General features: G+C 43.2%; 1 protein-coding gene across 13 annotated transcripts in view; it reads right to left on the reverse strand.

Moving 5' to 3' along the window:
* The window catches only part of ADGRL3 (adhesion G protein-coupled receptor L3), a 1,088,292-nt gene that overhangs the window by 232,357 nt on the left and 836,490 nt on the right, over positions 1 to 19,445 (reverse strand). The window contains exon 24 of one of the 13 annotated variants that reach the window (XM_073686324.1): positions 15,827 to 15,963. The exons of the other annotated variants lie outside the window; for them this stretch is intronic. Coding sequence (XP_073542425.1) covers positions 15,878 to 15,963 — 86 coding nt within the window. The 3' untranslated portion in view covers positions 15,827 to 15,877. Of the gene's footprint in view, positions 1 to 15,826; positions 15,964 to 19,445 lie in introns of those variants that run through there. 13 annotated transcript variants of the gene reach the window in all.

Here is a 19,445-nt window from a genome sequence, read left to right on the forward strand (position 1 = left end):
CCACACCTTGCGTGACACATAGTGATGGCTCTTGGTTCCTTCTCCTAGAGCTGCTTGCGTATTCACTAAGCTTTGCATTCATTTTATACATGTGCTTCTGGAGTTTCAGTCCCCATCCATTTCTCTCAGCGGGTTAATAATCTCTTTAGCAAACTTCTACTTGGTTATAGTCTATTTGCCTTTATTTCTTGCTCAGACCTTTGATTAACCATTTGTCCGCTTTAAACATAGTGATTGTGGTAATTGTGCTGTTTACACTACAATGCTACTGCAACAGTGTGTAATATTTTCTGCAAGCAAGTATCAGGTTTGCCAGCTCATTGCCTATGTGTCTGCCATTGAATGTCTGATGATAGCATACAACTCTGCTATTAACCATTTGTTTGCTGCAAACCCTGAACTGATTATATATCTACAGTTCCTGTGCATATCCACACTCCTGAATCTGTGACTTCTGATGTTTCCTGCTCCACTTATCTGTCTGCCATCCTGCATACACTGATTTCCTGGTCTTCATTAATCTACATGCTTTCTGGGAAGTTCTGCCTCTTGTTCACTCTGACCTACAGATAGGAGAATCCACCTTATCAGGTAAACCTCTAACATGCTGCTTCATAAAGGTAGTAGAGGTGACAAGGCATTATGAAGACGAATGCTGGTATGATGTTGTGTTTGTACACGCATGTGCAATTGCAACTACATTTAGCTGTCAGTAGCCTTGCAATCCTGTAGGTGCAATTTTCAGCCATATAAGACAATAACACCCTATAACTAGTTGTCATGTCCCACAACTTGGGAATCGTACAGCATTGTATTGTATTGTCTATTGCCATTGTATTATTGCTGTTTCAATGCTATGCAATCAGATTTGCTTTATAGAGTTTTGTCCAGTCTCTCTCCCTGTCTGTCTCCCCAGCACTGATGTCAATAACCCCTACCTTCTTTTTCCCTAGTCAGTTTTTGTCATCAATCTTGCTAGCATCGTATCTATACATCTCTGGTTCAGAATCATCTTTTTACCTAAAAGTGAGGCTTGGAAATAGCATGCTGTCCTCATAGTATTCATCAAACAGCATATGTTAGTAAGGTCTTTAAGATTAGAGATGAACAGGTCTTTTGAAATTCAAAATTTGACAGCTTTGCCAAATTTTCCCCCAAAATTTGATTCACGGCAAATCAATACTGGAAGGTTTGTAATTACTTTGAAAATACATGTGGGGGGAAAGGAGAGAGAGAACACCCCGCTGACTATCAGAGTTTACACTCTACAGGAGAGACAGAAAAAGGACCCTCCCTGACTATAAGAACATACAGTGGGTACGGAAAGTATTCAGACCCCTTTAAATTTTTCACTCTGTTTCATTGCAGCCATTTGGTAAATTCTAAAAAGTTCATTTTTTTCTCATTAAAGTACACTCTGCACCCCATCTTGACTGAAAAAAACAGAAATGTAGAAATTTTTGCAAATTTCTTAAAAAAGAAAAACTCATATTTAAGTCACATGCTGTCCATTTCCTTGTGATCCTCCTTGAGATGGTTCTACTCCTTGATTGGAGTCCAGATGTGTTTAATTAAACTGATAGGACTTGATTTGGAAAGGCACACACCTGTCTATATAAGACCTCACACCACACAGTGCATGCCAGACCAAATGAGAATCATGAGCTCAAAGAAACTGCCCAAGGAGCTCAGACAGAATTGTGGCAAGGCACAGATCTGGCCAAGGTTACAAAAGAATTTCTGCATTACTCAAGGTTCCTAAGAGCACACTGGCCTTTATAATCCTTAAATGGAAGAAGTTTGGGATCACCAGAAGTCTTCCTAGACCTGGTCGTCCAGCCATGGTGAGAGAGATAAAAAAGAACCCCAAGATCACTGTGGCTGAGCTCCAGAGATGCAGTAGGGAGATGGGGGAAAGTTCCACAAAGTCAACTATCACTGCAGCCCTCCACCAGTCGGGCCTTTATGGCAGAGTGACCCGACAGAAGCCTCTCCTCAGTGCAAGACATATAAAAGCCCGCATAGAGTTTGCTTAAAAACACAAGAAAGGACTCCCAGACTATGAGAAATAAGATTCTCTGGTCTGATGAGACAAATATAGAAGTTTTTGGTGATAATTCTAAGCGGTATGTGTGGAGAAAACCAGGCACTGCTCATCACCTGCCCAATACAATCCCAACAGTGAAACATGGTGGTGGCAGCATCATGCTAGGGGGGTGTTTTTCAGCTGCAGTGACAGGACGACTGGTTGCAATTAAGGGAAACATGAATGCGGCCAAGTACAGAGATATCCTGGATGAAAACCTCTTCCAGAGTGCTCTGGACCTCAGATTGGCAGAAGGTTCACCTTCCAACAAGACAATGACCCTAAGCACACAGCTAAAATAACAAAGGAGTGGCCTCAGAACAACTCTGTGACCATTCTTGACTGGCCCAGCCACAGCCCTGACCTAAACCCAATTGAGCATCTCTGGAGAGACCTGAAAATGGCTGTCCACCAAAGTTCACCATCCAACCTGATGGAACTGGAGAGGATCTGCAAGGAAGAATGGCAGAGGATCCCTAAATCCAGGTGTGAAAAACTTATTGCATCATTCCCAAGAAGACTCATGGCTGTACTAGCTCAAAAGGGTGCTTCTACTCAATACTGAGCAAAGGGTCTGAATACGTATGACCATGTAATATTTCAGTTTTTCTTTTTTTAAGAAATTTGCAAAAATTTCTACATTTGTTTTTTTCAGTCAAGATGGGGTGCAGAGTGTACTTTAATGAGAAAAAAAATGAACTTTTTAGAATTTACCAAATGACTGCAATGAAACAAAGAGTGAAAAGGGGTCTGAATACTTTCCGTACCCACTGTACAAGCATACACTCTACGAGAGAGAGAGGACCCCACTGATAAAAAGAACTTACACTCTACAGGAGCGAGAGAGAGGACCCCATTGATCATTAATTCATTAGAGCTTACACTCTACAGGAGAGAGAAAGAGAGAGGACCATGCAGACCATAAAAGCATACACTTTACAGGAAAGAGAGAGAGGAACTTGCTGACCATAAGAGTTTACACTTTACAGGAGAGAGAGAGAGGAACCTGCTGACCATAAGAGCTTACACTATACTGGAGAGAGAGGACCCCACTGATCATAAGAGCTTACACACTGCAGGAGAGAGAGAAAAATTGTGAGAAAGAGAACCTTGCTGACCATAGGAGCTTACATTTTACCGAAAATAGACTTACTCAGTGACTCTGGAGATGGAAAATGACTCTGCTGTCCAAACTTTGCTCCACTACTGTACTAGGTATAATAATATGTTAAATGTCATAGCGACAGGGCATTATGGGGATGCTTCAGCAGTGTGAGAAATGGTGCTGGGCAGTGTTTTTTTTGTTTGTTTTGTGAATCAAATCTCTGTTCAAATTTGCATGAAACAGCAAATTTTAGGAAATTCGACATGAACCCGATCCTCCACAGATCGATCCGCTCATCCTTACTTTGCATACAATCATTTTTTAATATTTTGGTAACTCAATTTTCTCCAAATTTAGATTCAAAGGTATTCAAAAATCATTATTAGAATTCAGTGGTATGCATAAACAAACAGAAGGGGATACGCTGTGCAAACTGTTAGAAGAAAGATCTATTCATCTCCATTGTAATAAAAGACAAAACAAGTCAACATGAAGTAGAATATAATAGACATATTTATTACTATATGCTTATTTATATAGCGCCATAACATTCTGCAGCGCTTTACAGACATTATCATTATTGTCTCCACTGGGGCTCACAATCTAAACTCCCCATTAATATGTCTTTGAAGTAAGAGAGCAAAACCACACAAACACGGGGAGAACATACAAACTTCTTGCAGATGTTGTCCTTGGTGGAGTTTTATCTCAGGACCTCAGTGCTGCAAAGCAACAGTGCTAACCACTGAGCCACCGTGCTGCCCCTTAACATACAGTTGCATCCTATTTTTTTGTAGTAAGTTACATTTAAAAATGGGGTGCAAATCGAATCTAAGTGTTGCTCATGTTACAACCTTCGCATCAGTCAAGCAAGTACATTTAAAACAACAAAAAATATATATTTAGGAGCTGCTCTGCAAAGCCATAAATTGTAATGGTCAGACGTAGTACACCTATGCTTACGTATCTTTAAGATGGATTTATTTTTTTAGAAGTACAGCATTGTGTGTTGTGCTTTTCTACACTCCTTAAAAATGTATACACGGTGTAAAGGTCATCAAACAGAAACAGTTATACTACATCTGATCATTACAATCTATAGTTCAGCAGAGTGGTGCCTTTTTTGTGTTTTTTCAAACATATTAGGTCAAACATGTCACCAATGTACGAAAAGAGAACACAGCAGCACACTGTATGGGCCAAGATATATGCAAACACTGGTAACATGAGATCTAAACTACATTGTTGCTGCTAAATAAAATGTACTTAAAAAAATGAAGGTTCTTAGCGCATAAATTGGTCTATTCATGTATGCCCATCAACCACAACAAGGTGACCTCCTTCTGATGGGTCCCTATCCTCATGCCGCTCTTGGGCTATAAGCCTACAATTTAAAATGGGCAAACATGTCTCTCTTAGGTTATAAGCCCACAATTTTAACCACCCATCAGCCCAAGGATGCTTCTAATCAGTGCTGGTTCCTATCTGCCCATTTAAAATTGTAGGCTTATAGCCTGAGAGAGGCATATTTGCCTATTTTATTTTCTAGGCTTATAGTCCAAGAGTGGCATGAGGATAGGGACCCATCAGAAGGAGGTCACCTTGACCCATACAGGGTGCTGCTGTGTTGTCTTTTTGTATGTTATGCAGTCATTGCAGGGTGCACCTGTTCACACTATGTGGAGGTGCTGGTCAGGTTTTTTGTTTTTTTTGCAGTATGTCACCAATTTACATTTGAACACAACAACAATGAAAGAAGGCCTGGGATAGTATAGCATAAACAGTGTTACGCTCGCGCCCGGACTGACTGGCGTGAGTATGATTAGTGATCCCACTGTACCATGAACCGAGGAGTGCCTGGAGGGGCGTAACTAAGTATCAACTTGGTCCAACCAAGGTCACACGGCGGCTCAGTCGACTCCGTGAACCAGGGAGGAACCGAGCAGAGGGACCAGGTGCTACTCCAGGTCAGACCCCGGTCACAGCTGTTGACCCACACCGGGGATTGCAGGAACAGGAAGGTTAGGCTGGCATACAGACAGGTGGATACTGGCAGATACGGCTGGTATGTAGACAGGTGGATATTGGCAGGCATGGCTGGTATGCAGACATGTGGGCACTGGCAGGCACGGTTAGCATGCAGACAGGTGGGCACTGGCAGGCATGGCTGGCATGCAGACAAGTGGGTACTGGCAGGTAGGAACGCAGGCAGAATAGGGACCAGTACAGACTGGAGCACAGGAACAGAACCGCAGGTGCGGTAGACAAGCAGAGTAGAAAAAACCCGCAGATGCGGTAGATAAGCAGAGCAGAGCAAAACCCGCAGATGCGGTAGATAAGCAGAGCAGAGCAAAACCCGCAGATGCGGTAAACAAGCAGAGCAGAGCAAAACCCGCAGATGCGGTAGACAAGCAGAGCAGAGCAAAACCCGCAGATGCGGTAGACAAGCAGAGCAGAGCAAAACCCGCAGATGCGGTAGACAAGCAGAGCAGAGCAAAACCCGCAGATGCGGTAGATAAGCTGAGCAGAGCAAAACCCGCAGATGCGGTAGACAAGCTGAGCAGAGCAAAACCCGCAGAGGCGGTAGACAAGCAGAGGAGAGCAAAACCCGCAGATGCAGTAGACAAGCAGAGCAGAGCAAAACCCGCAGATGCGGTAGACAAGCAGAGCAGAGCAAAACCCGCAGGTGCGGTAAACAAGCAGAGCAGAGCAAAACCGCAGGTGTGGTGAACAAGCTGCGCAGAGCAAAACTGCAGGTGCAGTGAACAAGCAGAGCAGAGCAAAACCGCAGGTGCGGTGAACAAGCAGAGCAGAGCAAAACCGCGGGTGCGGTGAACAAGCAGAACAGAGCAAAACCGCAGGTGCGGTGAACAAGCAGAGCAGAGCAAAACCGCAGGTGCGGTGAACAAGCAGAGCAGAGCAAAACCGCAGGTGCGGTGAACAAGCAGAGCAGAGCAAAAGCGCAGGTGCGGTGAACAAGCAGAGCAAAGCAAAACCGCAGATGTGGTGAACAAGCAGAACCAGATAAACACAAGGTACTTACAATGAAGTAGCGAGTGTACACAAAACTCACAAACAGAAGTACAGAGACAACAAGTTGGAGTTAGGTGCAGGTTCAGACACTGCAGGAAAAGGGAAGGTTCAGACATAGAGACAAACAGGAAACGAGCTAGGACACTGTTCAGACAGGGACTGAACCGGGAACAAGATACAGGAACGAGCCTGGGAACTCAGCTCCAGGTAGGCGGAAACAGACTAGAAGTCAGAGATACAGGTAACGGCCCTGGGTACTCAGCCCCCAGGGTGGCGGAAACAGACAAGATTCAGGACAGGACCTGGCAACTCACAGTTGCACAGAACACACTGTAAGAAAGTGTTGCTCAGGCACCTCCTACTGGGTGGAGGGGGTTTAAGTATCCAGTGACTCACAGCAATAGGCTGGGGACGCATTAGGACTGCGCACACTGTAGCTTTAAGAATCAGGAAGCAACAACGCCGCCGCCCTAAGCCAGCAGACAAGAGATATACAAACAGCAGGTACTGGAGCAAAGTGTGCAGCCTGGCCTGATAGGTAAGATTGCGGTCTTGCATGGTGGGAGATGGTAAGCCATGCAAGCACGCCGCCAGGGATGTTACAAACAGGATAATATGTGACTGAGAGGAGTACTATGAGTACATTATATCAGGTATTATAATGTATTATACAGTACCTACTATCTATTATTCTGCATATAACATTGGATCTCTGTGGCCACAGTATGCTACATACAGGCTTCATAAATATTATTTACACTACACAATATTCTTGAAAGAGCATTTCTATTAACTCTTTTCCCGTGCAGTGTAAACAGGCTGCTGATCACTTGGCAAACAAGCAAGACACTCGTTTGTTGGGTGAAATGATTTTTAAGCTGGTTTAAAAATCATTGTTCTCAGCAGTGCATCATCCAATCTAGCAGGTATGTGCTGCCGAGAACAATGACAGCCTATGAGTACAGAATGATCTATTAGTGACCATTTTGTGTGCATTGTAAGTGCAATCCACCTCTCTATGCAAGCTATTAAACACACGTAGATTGACAAATATGTAGTCGAATATATATAATATATATACACGACATTGTGTAACATCTGCTGTCTGTAGTCACAGTACATCATACACTAGTCGTGGAGCAGGTTTATGCATTTACACGTGCCGTCTTGTGGATTTAAATGACCACCAATCAGCAGCTACATACAGTATTTGCTGAATTGTTTGTTTACTTTTGATTTCTAGCATGTTGCTCGTGCTACTGTGAGCAGCCTGTGTGGCCTAAATGTGCTAATGCAGCCTGCAAAATATCTAGACTTGTCTACCATAGAGCACATCTGGGACATTACTGTTCAGCAATTGCAAAGGGAGCTGCCAGCAACAGATCTTGATGATTTGCATGTCCCATTGCAATCAGCATAACCTCATTGATAGAGGTCAAGGTGTGTAAGTGAGTGTATTTCTGCGTGTGGTGCTCAGACTTGATACTGAATAATTTGAGATGTTTTGAAAATGTTGGTTCCATTTTTTTTTATCATTTACATATCGTGAATATGTCTATCAATTCTTCATTTTCCTAATGTCACAATTTTCCTTCTTGTTGTTCCAATTTCAATGTTAAAGAGAGTATATATGTGTATATATTGTAGGGTTCGGTACTCACTTAGCAGCGTTAGAGGTAGGCACGGAACACTGTTTCTTTAAAAATGTCCAAGGCAGGTTTATTATGCTGCATAAACCGCACTTCCAGAAGTAAACAAAAGAAAACCTTGTCCGGCACAGTGTAACAAAACAGAAAGTAAACAGTCCATCCAATATGGCGGGTTCACCCACTCACGGTCATGGTCAGAGTCCTTTTACCCTCAACTTTTTACTTTGGCAGTCTCCACACCTCCAGCCACAGACACTTGGTCTCTTGGTCTCCATTTTATACACATGCCCTGGGGTGGGGATATGTGAGCAGCCAAACCCCCCATCTCTTATGACTGCTCGAAAAAAACGGCCCTGATACACCGTATTAACACTCTCAGCACTATGTGTGCAGGAGCATGCTTTCCCGGTTTCACATCACTGAAGCTACCAACCTCAGCGACACATATCTCCCCTCAAGGACATGTCCGGCGGCCCTCTTACATACCCCCCCCTCTGACCAAAGCCAGGGGACTTGGCACCTTCTGCTAATAAACAGTGGACCCTCGACAATGTGTCAGCATTTGCATACAGTTTCTCAGGCCTATGCTCTACACGGAAGCTAAAATCCTGAATGGCTAGGAACCACCTGGTCACTCGAGCATTGTTCCTCTTTTTCTCACTCATCCATCTTAGTGGGTCATGGTCTGAAACCAGTCTGAACTTCCTGCCTAAGAGGTAGTACCTTAGGGTGTCCAGGGCCCACTTGATGGCCAAACATTCCTTCTCCACTATGGAGTAATTTTTCTCACAAGATGTCAGCTTCCGGCTTAAATACATTATGGGGTGCTCCTCCCCATTCACCTCTTGTGATAGGACAGCACCCAGTCCGACATCTGACGCGTCCGTCTGGACCACAAACTCTTTTGAGAAATCCGGAGCAACCAGCACTGGCTGTTTACACAGAGCCTGCTTTAGTTACTGGAAAGCCATCTCCACTTCTGGAGTCCACTTAGCCATAACTGACTTTGTCCCTTTTAGGAGGTCTGTCAAAGGGGCGGCTACCATGGCAAAGTTGGGGATGAAGCGGTGGTAGTAGCCCACGATGCCCAGGAATGCTCTGACCTGCTTTTTTGAGAGAGGTTGTGGCCAACCCTGGATCGAGTCAATTTTATTTATTTGGAGCTTGATCATGCCTCTACCTACGACATAGCCCAAATACTTGGCTTCCTCCATGCCCATGACACATTTCTTCGGGTTGATGGAAAACCCCGCCTTCCGAAGAGCATCGAATATCGCCTGGTCTTTACTCAGATGGCTACCCCAATCCTGGCTGTAGATCACAATATCATCCAGGTATACTTCCTGCATACTTCCTGTGGGGAGCTAGGATCCGGTCCATGGCGCTCTGGAAGGTGGCTGGTGCTCCTTGCAACCCAAACGGCATTCTGGTGTATTGGAAACACCCATCTGGTGTTGAAAAGGCTGTCTTCTCCTTAGCCTCTTGGGACATAGGGATCTGCCAATACCCTTTTGTGAGGTCAAGGGTGGTGATGTACCTGGCTGGCCCTAGCCTCTCAATTAGTTCATCTACCCTGGGCATTGGGTACGAATCGAACTTAGAGACCTCATTCAGTTTCCTATAGTCATTGCAGAAGCGCCACTCTCCATCTCGTTTCGGCACTAAGACTATGGGACTGGACCAGCTACTCTTAGACTCTTCGATGACCCCCAGATTCAGCATGTGCTTCACCTCCTTTGAGATCACCTCTCAGTCGGCTTCAGGAATCCGATATGGCTTCATATTTACTCGGACATTAGGCTCCGTAAGTACCTCATGCTCTATGACCTGAGTACAGCCCGGTAGATCCGAGAAAAGGTCCTTGTCCTACTGTAGCAACTCCCGTCATTGTTGCTTCTGGGCACGTGACAGCGACTCTGCCACCTTGACTTCCTCCACATTGGTTTCAGTCTTTGTTATCAAACACAGAGCTTCTACAGGCTCCCTGTCTCGCCATGGCTTAATGAGGTTGACGTGGTACACCTGGTAGGGCTTCCTTTTCCCTGGTTGGTGGACCCTATAGTTGACGTCACCAACCTTTTCAACCACTTCATAGGGGCCCTGCCACTTGGCCAGAAACTTGCTCTCCACCGTAGGTACCAGCACTAGTATCAGAACCCCAGGGTTGAAATGTCTCACCCTCGCTGATCTATTGTACACTCTTGACTATGCCTCTTGTGCTTCGAGGAGGTGTTCTTTCACAATGGGCATCACCTCTGCAATCCTCTCTTGCATCTGGGCCACATGTTCGATTACACTCTTGTAGGGTGTAGACTCTGCCTCCCAGGTCTCCTTTGCCATGTCCAGGAGTCCACGGGGGTGTCGGCCATACAACAGTTCAAGTGGGGAGAACCCAGTAGAGGCCTGCGGGACTTCTCTAATAGAGAACAGAAGGTACGGTAGTAGACAGTCCCAGTCCTGGCCGTCTTTCTCTACTACCTTCTTTAACATGGCCTTCAAGGTTTTATTGAACCTCTCCACTAAGCCATCTGTCTGGGGGTGGTAGACTGAGGTCCTGAGTTGTGTGATTTGCAGGGTTTTGCACAAATCCCTCATCACCCATGACATAAATGGGGTCCCTTGGTCTGTGAGGATCTCCTTAGGCAACCCTGTTCTAGAGAAGATGTGGACCAACTCTCGGGCTATACATTTGGCAGAGACATTACGTAGTGGCATGGCCTCCGGATACCGCGTAGCATAGTCCAATACCACCAGGATATACTGATGCCCTGGGCGGACTTGACCAGGGGTCCCACTAGATCCATGGCTATGTGATCAAATGGCACCTCAATGATTGGCAAAGGCACTAAGGGGCTACGGAAGTGGGCTACCGGGGAGGTCAGCTGGCAGGTGGGACATGACCTACAAAAATTTACAACTTCTCGGTGACACTCAGAGCGCTCTTTTTCTTTGCCACCACATACAAAGGTTTTTTTTATTTAAATCACATTTGACCTATCTATCGGATTATTTCCATTACTTGATATATACAGAGAGATAGATCTAAATATATCTCTTAGGGTAAGCTCACAATGGCATATAACACGCCCGAGTGCTGTCTGATGTTTTATCGAATAGCACTTGGCCTAATGTTACACTATGGGGCAGTGTAGATCTGCGATTATTTTCTCAATGCGATTCGGCATGAGAAAACAATTGCAGCATGCTGCGAGTGGCTCAGATATTCGGATCACGCACACTCATACAAGTCTAAAGGTGCATGTGAAGCATCGGGCTGCACTCGGGTGTCATCCAAGTGCTGCCCGCTATACGCTCACGGAGACAAGGGAGAAATTATGTCCTTCATCTTCTCCGCACCTGTGCTGTGATTCTCTCATGTGAGAGAATGGGATCACAGTAAGATCACACTCTCTCTCTCTACATATACAGTTAGGTCCATATATATTTGGACAGAAACATTTTTCTAATTTTGGATCTAGACATTACCACAATGAATTCAGATGCAGTTGAAGTTCAGACTTTCAGCTTTCATTTGAGGGTATCCACATTAAAATTGGATGAAGGGTTTAGGAGTTTCAGCTTCTTAACATGTGCCACCCTGTTTTTAAAGGGACCAAAATTAATTGGACAGATGTAAATAAATGTAAATAAAATGTTCATTTCTAGTACTTGGTTGAATACTCTTTGTTGGCAATGACTGCCTGAAGTCTTGAACTCATGGACATCACCAGACGCTGTGTTTCCTCCTTTTTGATGCTCTGCCAGGCCTTCACTGCGGTGGTTTTCAGTTGCTGTTTCTTTGTGGGCCTTTCTGTCTGAAGTTTAGTCTTTAACAAGTGAAATGCATGCTCAATTGGGTTGAGATCAGGTGACTGACTTGCCCATTCAAGAATATTCCACTTCTTTGCTTTAATAAACTCCTGGGTTACTTTGGCTTTATGTTTTGTGTCATTGTCCATCTGTAGTATGAATCGACGACCAATCAGTTTGGCTGCATTTGGCTGGATCTGAGCACACAGTATGGCTCTGAATACATCAGAATTCATTCGGCTTTTTCTGTCCTGTGTCACATCATCAATAAACACTAGTGACCCAGTGCCACTGGCAGCCATGCATGCCCAAGCCATCACACGGCCTCCGCTGTGTTTTACAGATGATGTGGTATGCTTTGGATCATGAGCTGTACCACGCCTTCGCCATACTTTTCTCTTTCCATCATTCTGGTAGAGGTTGATCTTGGTTTCATCTGTCCAAAGAATGTTCTTCCAGAACTGTGCTGGCTTTTTTAGATGTTTTTTTAGCAAAGTCCAGTCTAGCCTTTTTATTCTTGATGCTTATGAGTGGCTTGCACCGTGCAGTGAACCCTCTGTATTTACTTTCATGCAGTCTTCTCTTCTCCTGGAGAGTGTTGTTCACTTGGTTGGCTGTTGTGAAGGGGTTTCTCTTCACCATGGAGATTATTCTGCGATCATCCACCACTGTTGTCTTCCGTGGGCGCCCAGGTCTTTTTGCATTGATGAGTTCACCAGTGCTTTCTTTCTCTCTCAGGATGTACCAAACTGTAGATTTTGCCACTCCTAATATTGTAGCAATTTCTCGGATGGTTTTTTTTCTGTTTTTGCAGCTTAAGGATGGCTTGTTTCACCTGCATGGAGAGCTCCTTTGACCGCATGTTTACTTCACAGCAAAACCTTCCAAATGCAAGCACCACACCTCAAATCAACTCCAGGCCTTTTATCTGTTTAATTGAGAATGACATAATGAAGGGATTGCCCACACCTGTCCATGAAATAGCCTTGGAGTCAATTGTCCAATTACTTTTGGTCCCTTTAAAAACAGGGTGGCACATGTTAAGGAGCTGAAACTCCTAAACCCTTCATCCAATTTTAATGTGGATCCCCTCAAATGAAAGCTGAAAGTCTGAACTTCAACTGCATCTGAATTGTTTTGTTTAAAATTCATTGTGGTAATGTCTAGAACCAAAATTAGAAAAATGTTGTCTCTGTCCAAATATATATGGACCTAACTGTGTGTGTATATATATATATATATATATATATATATATATATATATATATATATATATATATATATATATGTATACAGTATCTCTTTCTCTCTCTATAAATATATATATATATATATATATATATATATATATATTATGGATTGCTTATATAGCACCATCATATTCCTAAGTGTTTTGCAGACATCATCTTAGCTGTACCCATTGGGGCTCACAATCTAATTCCCTATTAATATGTCTTTGGAGTGTGGAAGGAAACTGGAGAACCCAGAGGAAACCCATGCAAACAGGAGAAAAAAACAAACTCCATATAGATGTTATCCTTAGGGGATTTGAACCCCAGCGCTGGAATATTATATATAATGTTTATAGGAAGTATGTAATTTAGTTTATGTATGTACGTAATAGGAATCAAAGTAGGGGAAAGTCTTGTATGTAGACAGATAACATCTCCAAATATAAACAGAGTCTAAAAAGTAAGAAAACAATAAAGATGAGGGAAATTCTAGACACAAGCAAACACAACAAGGAAAAGCAAAAGGAAACAAAACTAGGGAAAATGTCATACACGACAGTACATACCATGTAATGTCTACTCTCTGTAGTCATAGTATATCATATACTAGTCATATATTATTCTGTACACTGTATGTGGTACACTATGCGCACAGAAATCTGTTCAGGAACCTGCTCCTGGCTACAGTACATCACATATTGTGGACATAATACATAAATAAATACAATATACAAAGAGACAGATAGATCAGTTCAGTCCAGGGCAGGATTCTGCATAGTGGTGTCTGCAGCTGTCCTGCTGATTCTTGCTATAAGTTATTGCAGCAATGTGAACTTTCATGCAGATCAGGTGACACTGCAGCCAACGTACTCGCACTGATAGCGCGACCTTACCTGGATGAAAATTCAAACAGCTGCAATGACTCAGCGGAGAAACCATAGACACCGCTATACAGACTCCTGCCCAAAACAGATCCGGAGGTGAGTAGCGTTCTGTGGCTCCTTCACTGGACACAACAAAAAGTACAGCTTCCTGCACTAACCCAAGCAGATAAATAGCTGGAGCACATGGAGTAAGTTCAATCTGTACCTCCGTCAGGTAACAACAACCAGATGATATCATCTGTCAAAGAAGCTTGAAGATCCAGTGGGATGCGGGCAGGCTGTGCCAACGTAAATGAAGAAAAAAAATTGTATTTAATTATCCACCCGTTCCCCTCCACCGGACCAGTTTACAAAACCAAAGTCTTTGCGTGGGGGGGGTTTCTCTTATTCATCATGTTCATCTGCATTTGCGACATACTAGAAATTAAATTGTGAGCGTGCTGGCACTTCTGGGGTCAGAGGAGTAAAAATCAGCCTCCCACCCTGATGTGCAGTGTACTGCTCATGCTGCTAAGGTCAGTATAATACAATGCATTCACCTCATCATGCTGCAGACCTCACTGCTGGAGCCAGGAAAAGGTAAGCCAGAGGCATATCTAGGTTTTCCGGCACCCTGAATTCAGGTTGGCGCCACCCTCCTAAACACAGCATAAGCGGTTTGAGTAGTCTTCATGTGACTGCTCATATGTGATTTGTACACTTTCAGTCACGTACAAACTACCTGCTCTTCATAATTGCCTCAATGTTCAGTGTAATACCAAGAAGCAGGAAGAGAAGCTAGTGGCCGTAAATATGAAAATAACATATGAGTGGTCATGCGATGACTGCTGCAACTGTCAAGTGGAGCCGTTTCCTGACAGTGAGTATATTAAATGCTGTTGGGATTGGGCATGCTGCAGTGCTTAATTTTATAATTAAAGTGGTTGTCCAGGCTTGTGAAGAAAGTCTGCAGTCACTCTATGTGACCGCAGACTTATGAATTCTCACAGCGTACACACCACAAGCTGTCAGGATTCTCGCCAGTGGCGAGAGCGTGAGGTCATGTGACTTGTATACTTACAGCCCTGTTAATACTGAACATGCGCGGCCTTGCTCAATACAAGTGAATTGAGTGAGGTATAAAAGGTCTAGTTGGCAGGTATGAATAGTTGCGCTTATGTGACCTCTTGCTCTCTGGAGAACCTAACAATGTGTAGTGCACACACTGAGGATTAAAAGTCTGCAGTCACATAGAGAGAATGCAGATTTTCATCACAAACCTGGACAACCCCTTTAATGCTCCTAATATAATACAAACGTAGTAACCCTTAACTTGTCAAACTGTACAATTCTATATTAATATGGCCATGTAATTTTACAAGTTATGGATTGTTACATGTATACAGGATCAGAACCAATAACAGCACAGGTATACATCACCAAAACCACCATGAGTACAGAAATACATCACCAGAGCCACCAGCAGTAGAGAAATAAATCAATAAAACTCTTAGCAGTACAAAAATATAGCATCATGACCCCTATCAGTACAGAAATATATCACCAGAACCATCATTAGCACATGAATACATCTCTTGAGCCAACATCAGTACAGAAATACATAATTAGAAACCCCATTAGTACAGAAATACATCACCAGAACAACCATCAGTACAAAATTACATCACCAAAACCACCATCAGTAAAGGAATACATCACCACAACCATCATCAGTACATAAAAACAGAACCAGAACCTTCATCAGTACAGGAACACATCACCAGAGCCACCATCAGTACAGGAATACATTACCAGAACCACCATCAGTACAGGGATACAGCACTAAGCTTACTACAGCGATCAATTGTAATGAGAGGTCAGCCTCACATACAACTGTATGAAACTACAATTCCCACTATGTCCTTAAAAATGGTAAGGAGATGTTGGGAGTAGTGGTTATCAGCCATTAAATTACTGCAGACCATACAGGAACCACAGTAATAATGAGACCTAGTCAGTATCATAAATAAACATTTACATATAGGTACCTTATGAAAAATTCTCTGATTGTAGTCAGAGAGTCTGTAGTCTGATTGTAGTCATTCTCCTTCTTTTCTGCTCCATCTGATCCAGAAGTCATGATGACTTTTCTCCGGTCTTTTGCAGCACATTCCAACGTGGTGTCCTTAAAAATATCAGCGTGATTATAATGCTCCTGAAGAAAAATATCTGCCCTACGCTGTGTCCCTGAATAAATAATTGCTCCATGCACAAAATATAACTCCCACACTATGCTTCTTGTGGTATATGCCCTCAACACTGTCCTCTCCTTTCTATACTAGTCCCCTTCTTCACACCGTATCCCCCTATACTTCCTAGTCTCTATACTGGGTCTACATCTCACGCTCCACCTCCTTGGCATACTGCCCCCTCCTTCCTGTGCCCTCATACTGCCCTTCTATGCTGCCCCTTCTCTATACTGACTCACCTCATACTTTTCTCCCAACATATCCCCTCACACTTTTCTCCCAACATGTCCCCTCACACTTTTCTTCCACCATACCTTTCTCCCCCATACTGTCTCCTCATGCATCCCCCACTCACCATTCTGTCTCCTAACACACTTTCCTCACGCCTCCCCATACCGTCTGCTCACACATTTCACTCCCTCCCATACTGTCTTCTCAAACTCCAACCCCACCCCATCACAATAAAGTACATTACAATAAGTCTTCAGCTTCATCAGTTTCATTAGTCGGTCTTACCAGACCGACACTCACCACACTTATACGGCGCAGCAGAGTGATCAGATGATCTGATCACGCTGCTGACATCATCTTGACTCAAAAGCACCGAGCTTTAATTGTACTCTCAACTGAAAGTGAAAGACGTGAGTAAAATTGAAAGCATGTAGCCGACGTGTTATATTTTTTCTTACCCGAGAATGCCCCCATGCTGGCTGTGCATGGGGCAAATACTGCGTCTGTGCAACCTAGATATGCACTTGGGTAAACGCTCATTGAAATGAAGGTACATGAGACATTTACTACATACGGGTGGTTAATTATACAAATTGAGGGGCATCACGGAGAGGGTGCAGTGTGAGGAAAGATCACACAGTGGAGAGTGGGTGAAGCATGGAGAGTGGGCAGTTTGGAGGGGACTAAGTATGGGGGTGGGGATTGGTATGGAGAGGGGCCAGCATATAGGGGGCCTCAGTATGGAAAGGGAGAAGTGTGGAGGGACCTCAGTCTAAACAAGGGGCAGTGTTGAGGGGCCTCAGTTTGAAGAGGCAGCAACATGGAGCAGGTTCAGTATGGAGAGTGGGGGCAACATGGAGAGAGCTCAGTATAGAGAGGAGGCTACAGGAAGTGGGCTCAGTTGAAGAGGGGGCACTATGCAGGGGCAGTATGGAAAGGGTGCTCAATATGGAGAGGGGGCAGTGAGGAAGGGGTTCAGTATAGGGAGGTGGTTCAGTACACTGTACTATATATTTTCAAACGTTGTCAAGTTCACAATTCAAATCTGACAATGAAAGTTTTTATTTGGCTCTTGTTTCTATGATATCAAAGAGTTTTCCTTTTACTGCTACATATCATTAATGCATAAAAGTTTCAGTACTTTGAAACATTATTAGTTTTGCAAATATAAAGATGCAGAATATTTTGTTGTGCATATTTTCTGATATTTATTTAGAGGAAACTTAGCAACAATTCAAATAACTAAAACATGTCTAAACACTATTGCGAGTTATAAACAGTTACAGAAATTGCACTATAAAATTTGGTCCTCATTCAGTGACAACTCTTTTTTGCTAGTTTCTTGTACTCCTGCATCAGATCATCTCTTACAATTGTCCAACAGTAATCTACAAGCATTGATGCTCTCCACTTTCTTTGATAGCTTTTCTCCATAGCCGCAATATCTTAGTGAAATCTTTAACCGTGCTCGTCGCTCACTTTTACGTAGTTTGATGGAAAAAAGTCTAGATGCGAATGCTACAGCCAAGATCCTTATACGTTTTGAGGAAATTTTCCAACAGCTCTCCACAGTTATTTGCTTTGAGTTTCCAAAAAAATTAGTTACCACTAATGCGAATGCTACCCACGCAGCCTTTAACATGCCCTTCAACAAACGGAGAAGTTCCTCAGCTTGAAGAAGGTTAAGGATCTGAGGTCCAATAAAGACTCCTTCCTTTATCTTTGATTCAGAGGGGGATGGCTAGGAGCTTACCATGTCCTTAGAACAGTTTCACTGATTATTCCTGGGAGGATGCCTCGATCCAGCTGACAAATCACAGCCGAGAAGCAACGAAGAGCAGGAGGAGTAAACGGTACATCCATCCGGTAAAAGCATATTCATTCATATTCATATACAGAAGTCACCAAGCTTTTTGTTAATGTCCACAAATGTGATATTTTTCATTTCAGATTTGATACCATAGAAAAGGTTTTACCACCAATTAGAGCCGGATCTTGGCAAAAGCATCTTGCATTACGAGAGACATATTGGATTCTCTCTTTAAAGACTAAATTTCCCAGGGCATGAACTTCAGGAATGATTAATTTTTTATTTATTGATTTATACGGTTTCATCATTTATATTCTAACTTGGAACACATATTTGTCTGTAAAATTACATTTATTTATATATACAGATTTCAGATGCCTCCTATTCCCATTTTGATATGTATCCTGTTACTTTATTGATTCTCTGCAACAGGCTTGGTGATTTGCTATCACATGTTTATGAGGTTTCCCCATGATTCAACTGTATATATCCTATGATTAAGGGCGCTCTCATGCACCAGAAATGTGTCAGGTTTTAAAATTCCCCTTTTCTGGATCCTGTTTTAATGGACACTAAATAAAGGTTGATTTTACCAGATGGATATGCCGTTTACTCCTTCTGCTTTTTGTTGCTTATCTTTGCTTCACTCTACCTTGGAAATTTATCAATGAGATACTTGAATTCCTTTGCAGTTTTATCCATTGCCTTTACAAAGTTCTTCATTAGGCCCAACTTGATATGCAATGGTGGTAACAAAATCTTATGTGGGTCAACAAGTGCTGGATGCAGGACATTGTTACTCCCTGGCTGATGTGAATGTCGGAGAGGCCAGTCTCTATTATTGTCTCTTGCACGACTATCCCACTTACATAGAACGCAGCAGTACTTTGTGTATCCACCCTGGAGACCAAGTAAGAGGGCAACAACCTTTAAGTCACCACAGAGGGGCCACAAATGTTGGTCATAGTTCAGGCACCTCAACAGCTGTTTCATGTTGTCATAGGTTTCTTTCATGTGGACTGCATAACCAACTTGTATTGAAGGTAGCACAATGCCATTTTGCAGCAAGACAGATTTTAGGCTTGTTTTGGATGAATCAATGAAGAGCCTCCATTCCTTTGGATTATGACTTATCTTCAGAGCTTCCATTAAACTGTTGATGTTGTTGCATACCACAAGATCGCGCTCTATAAACAATTATTGGACAAGATCTTTATCACGGTTGCAGAACAAAAATCCGAGCATCGCCCGCTAGGAGATTCCACTGCTGTAGCCTGGAACCCAAGAGCTCAGCCTTACTCTTGGCCATATCCAAATCTCTAACAATTGTTCAGTTTATGTGGTTCAGTTGAGGTTGCTGACAGAAAGTCTGGGACG

Source organism: Phyllobates terribilis, unplaced genomic scaffold, assembly GCF_046119375.1.
Source record: "Phyllobates terribilis strain yellow unplaced genomic scaffold, ASM4611937v1 Scaffold_1__5_contigs__length_1240528914, whole genome shotgun sequence".
Taxonomy (NCBI): Eukaryota; Metazoa; Chordata; class Amphibia; order Anura; family Dendrobatidae; genus Phyllobates; species Phyllobates terribilis.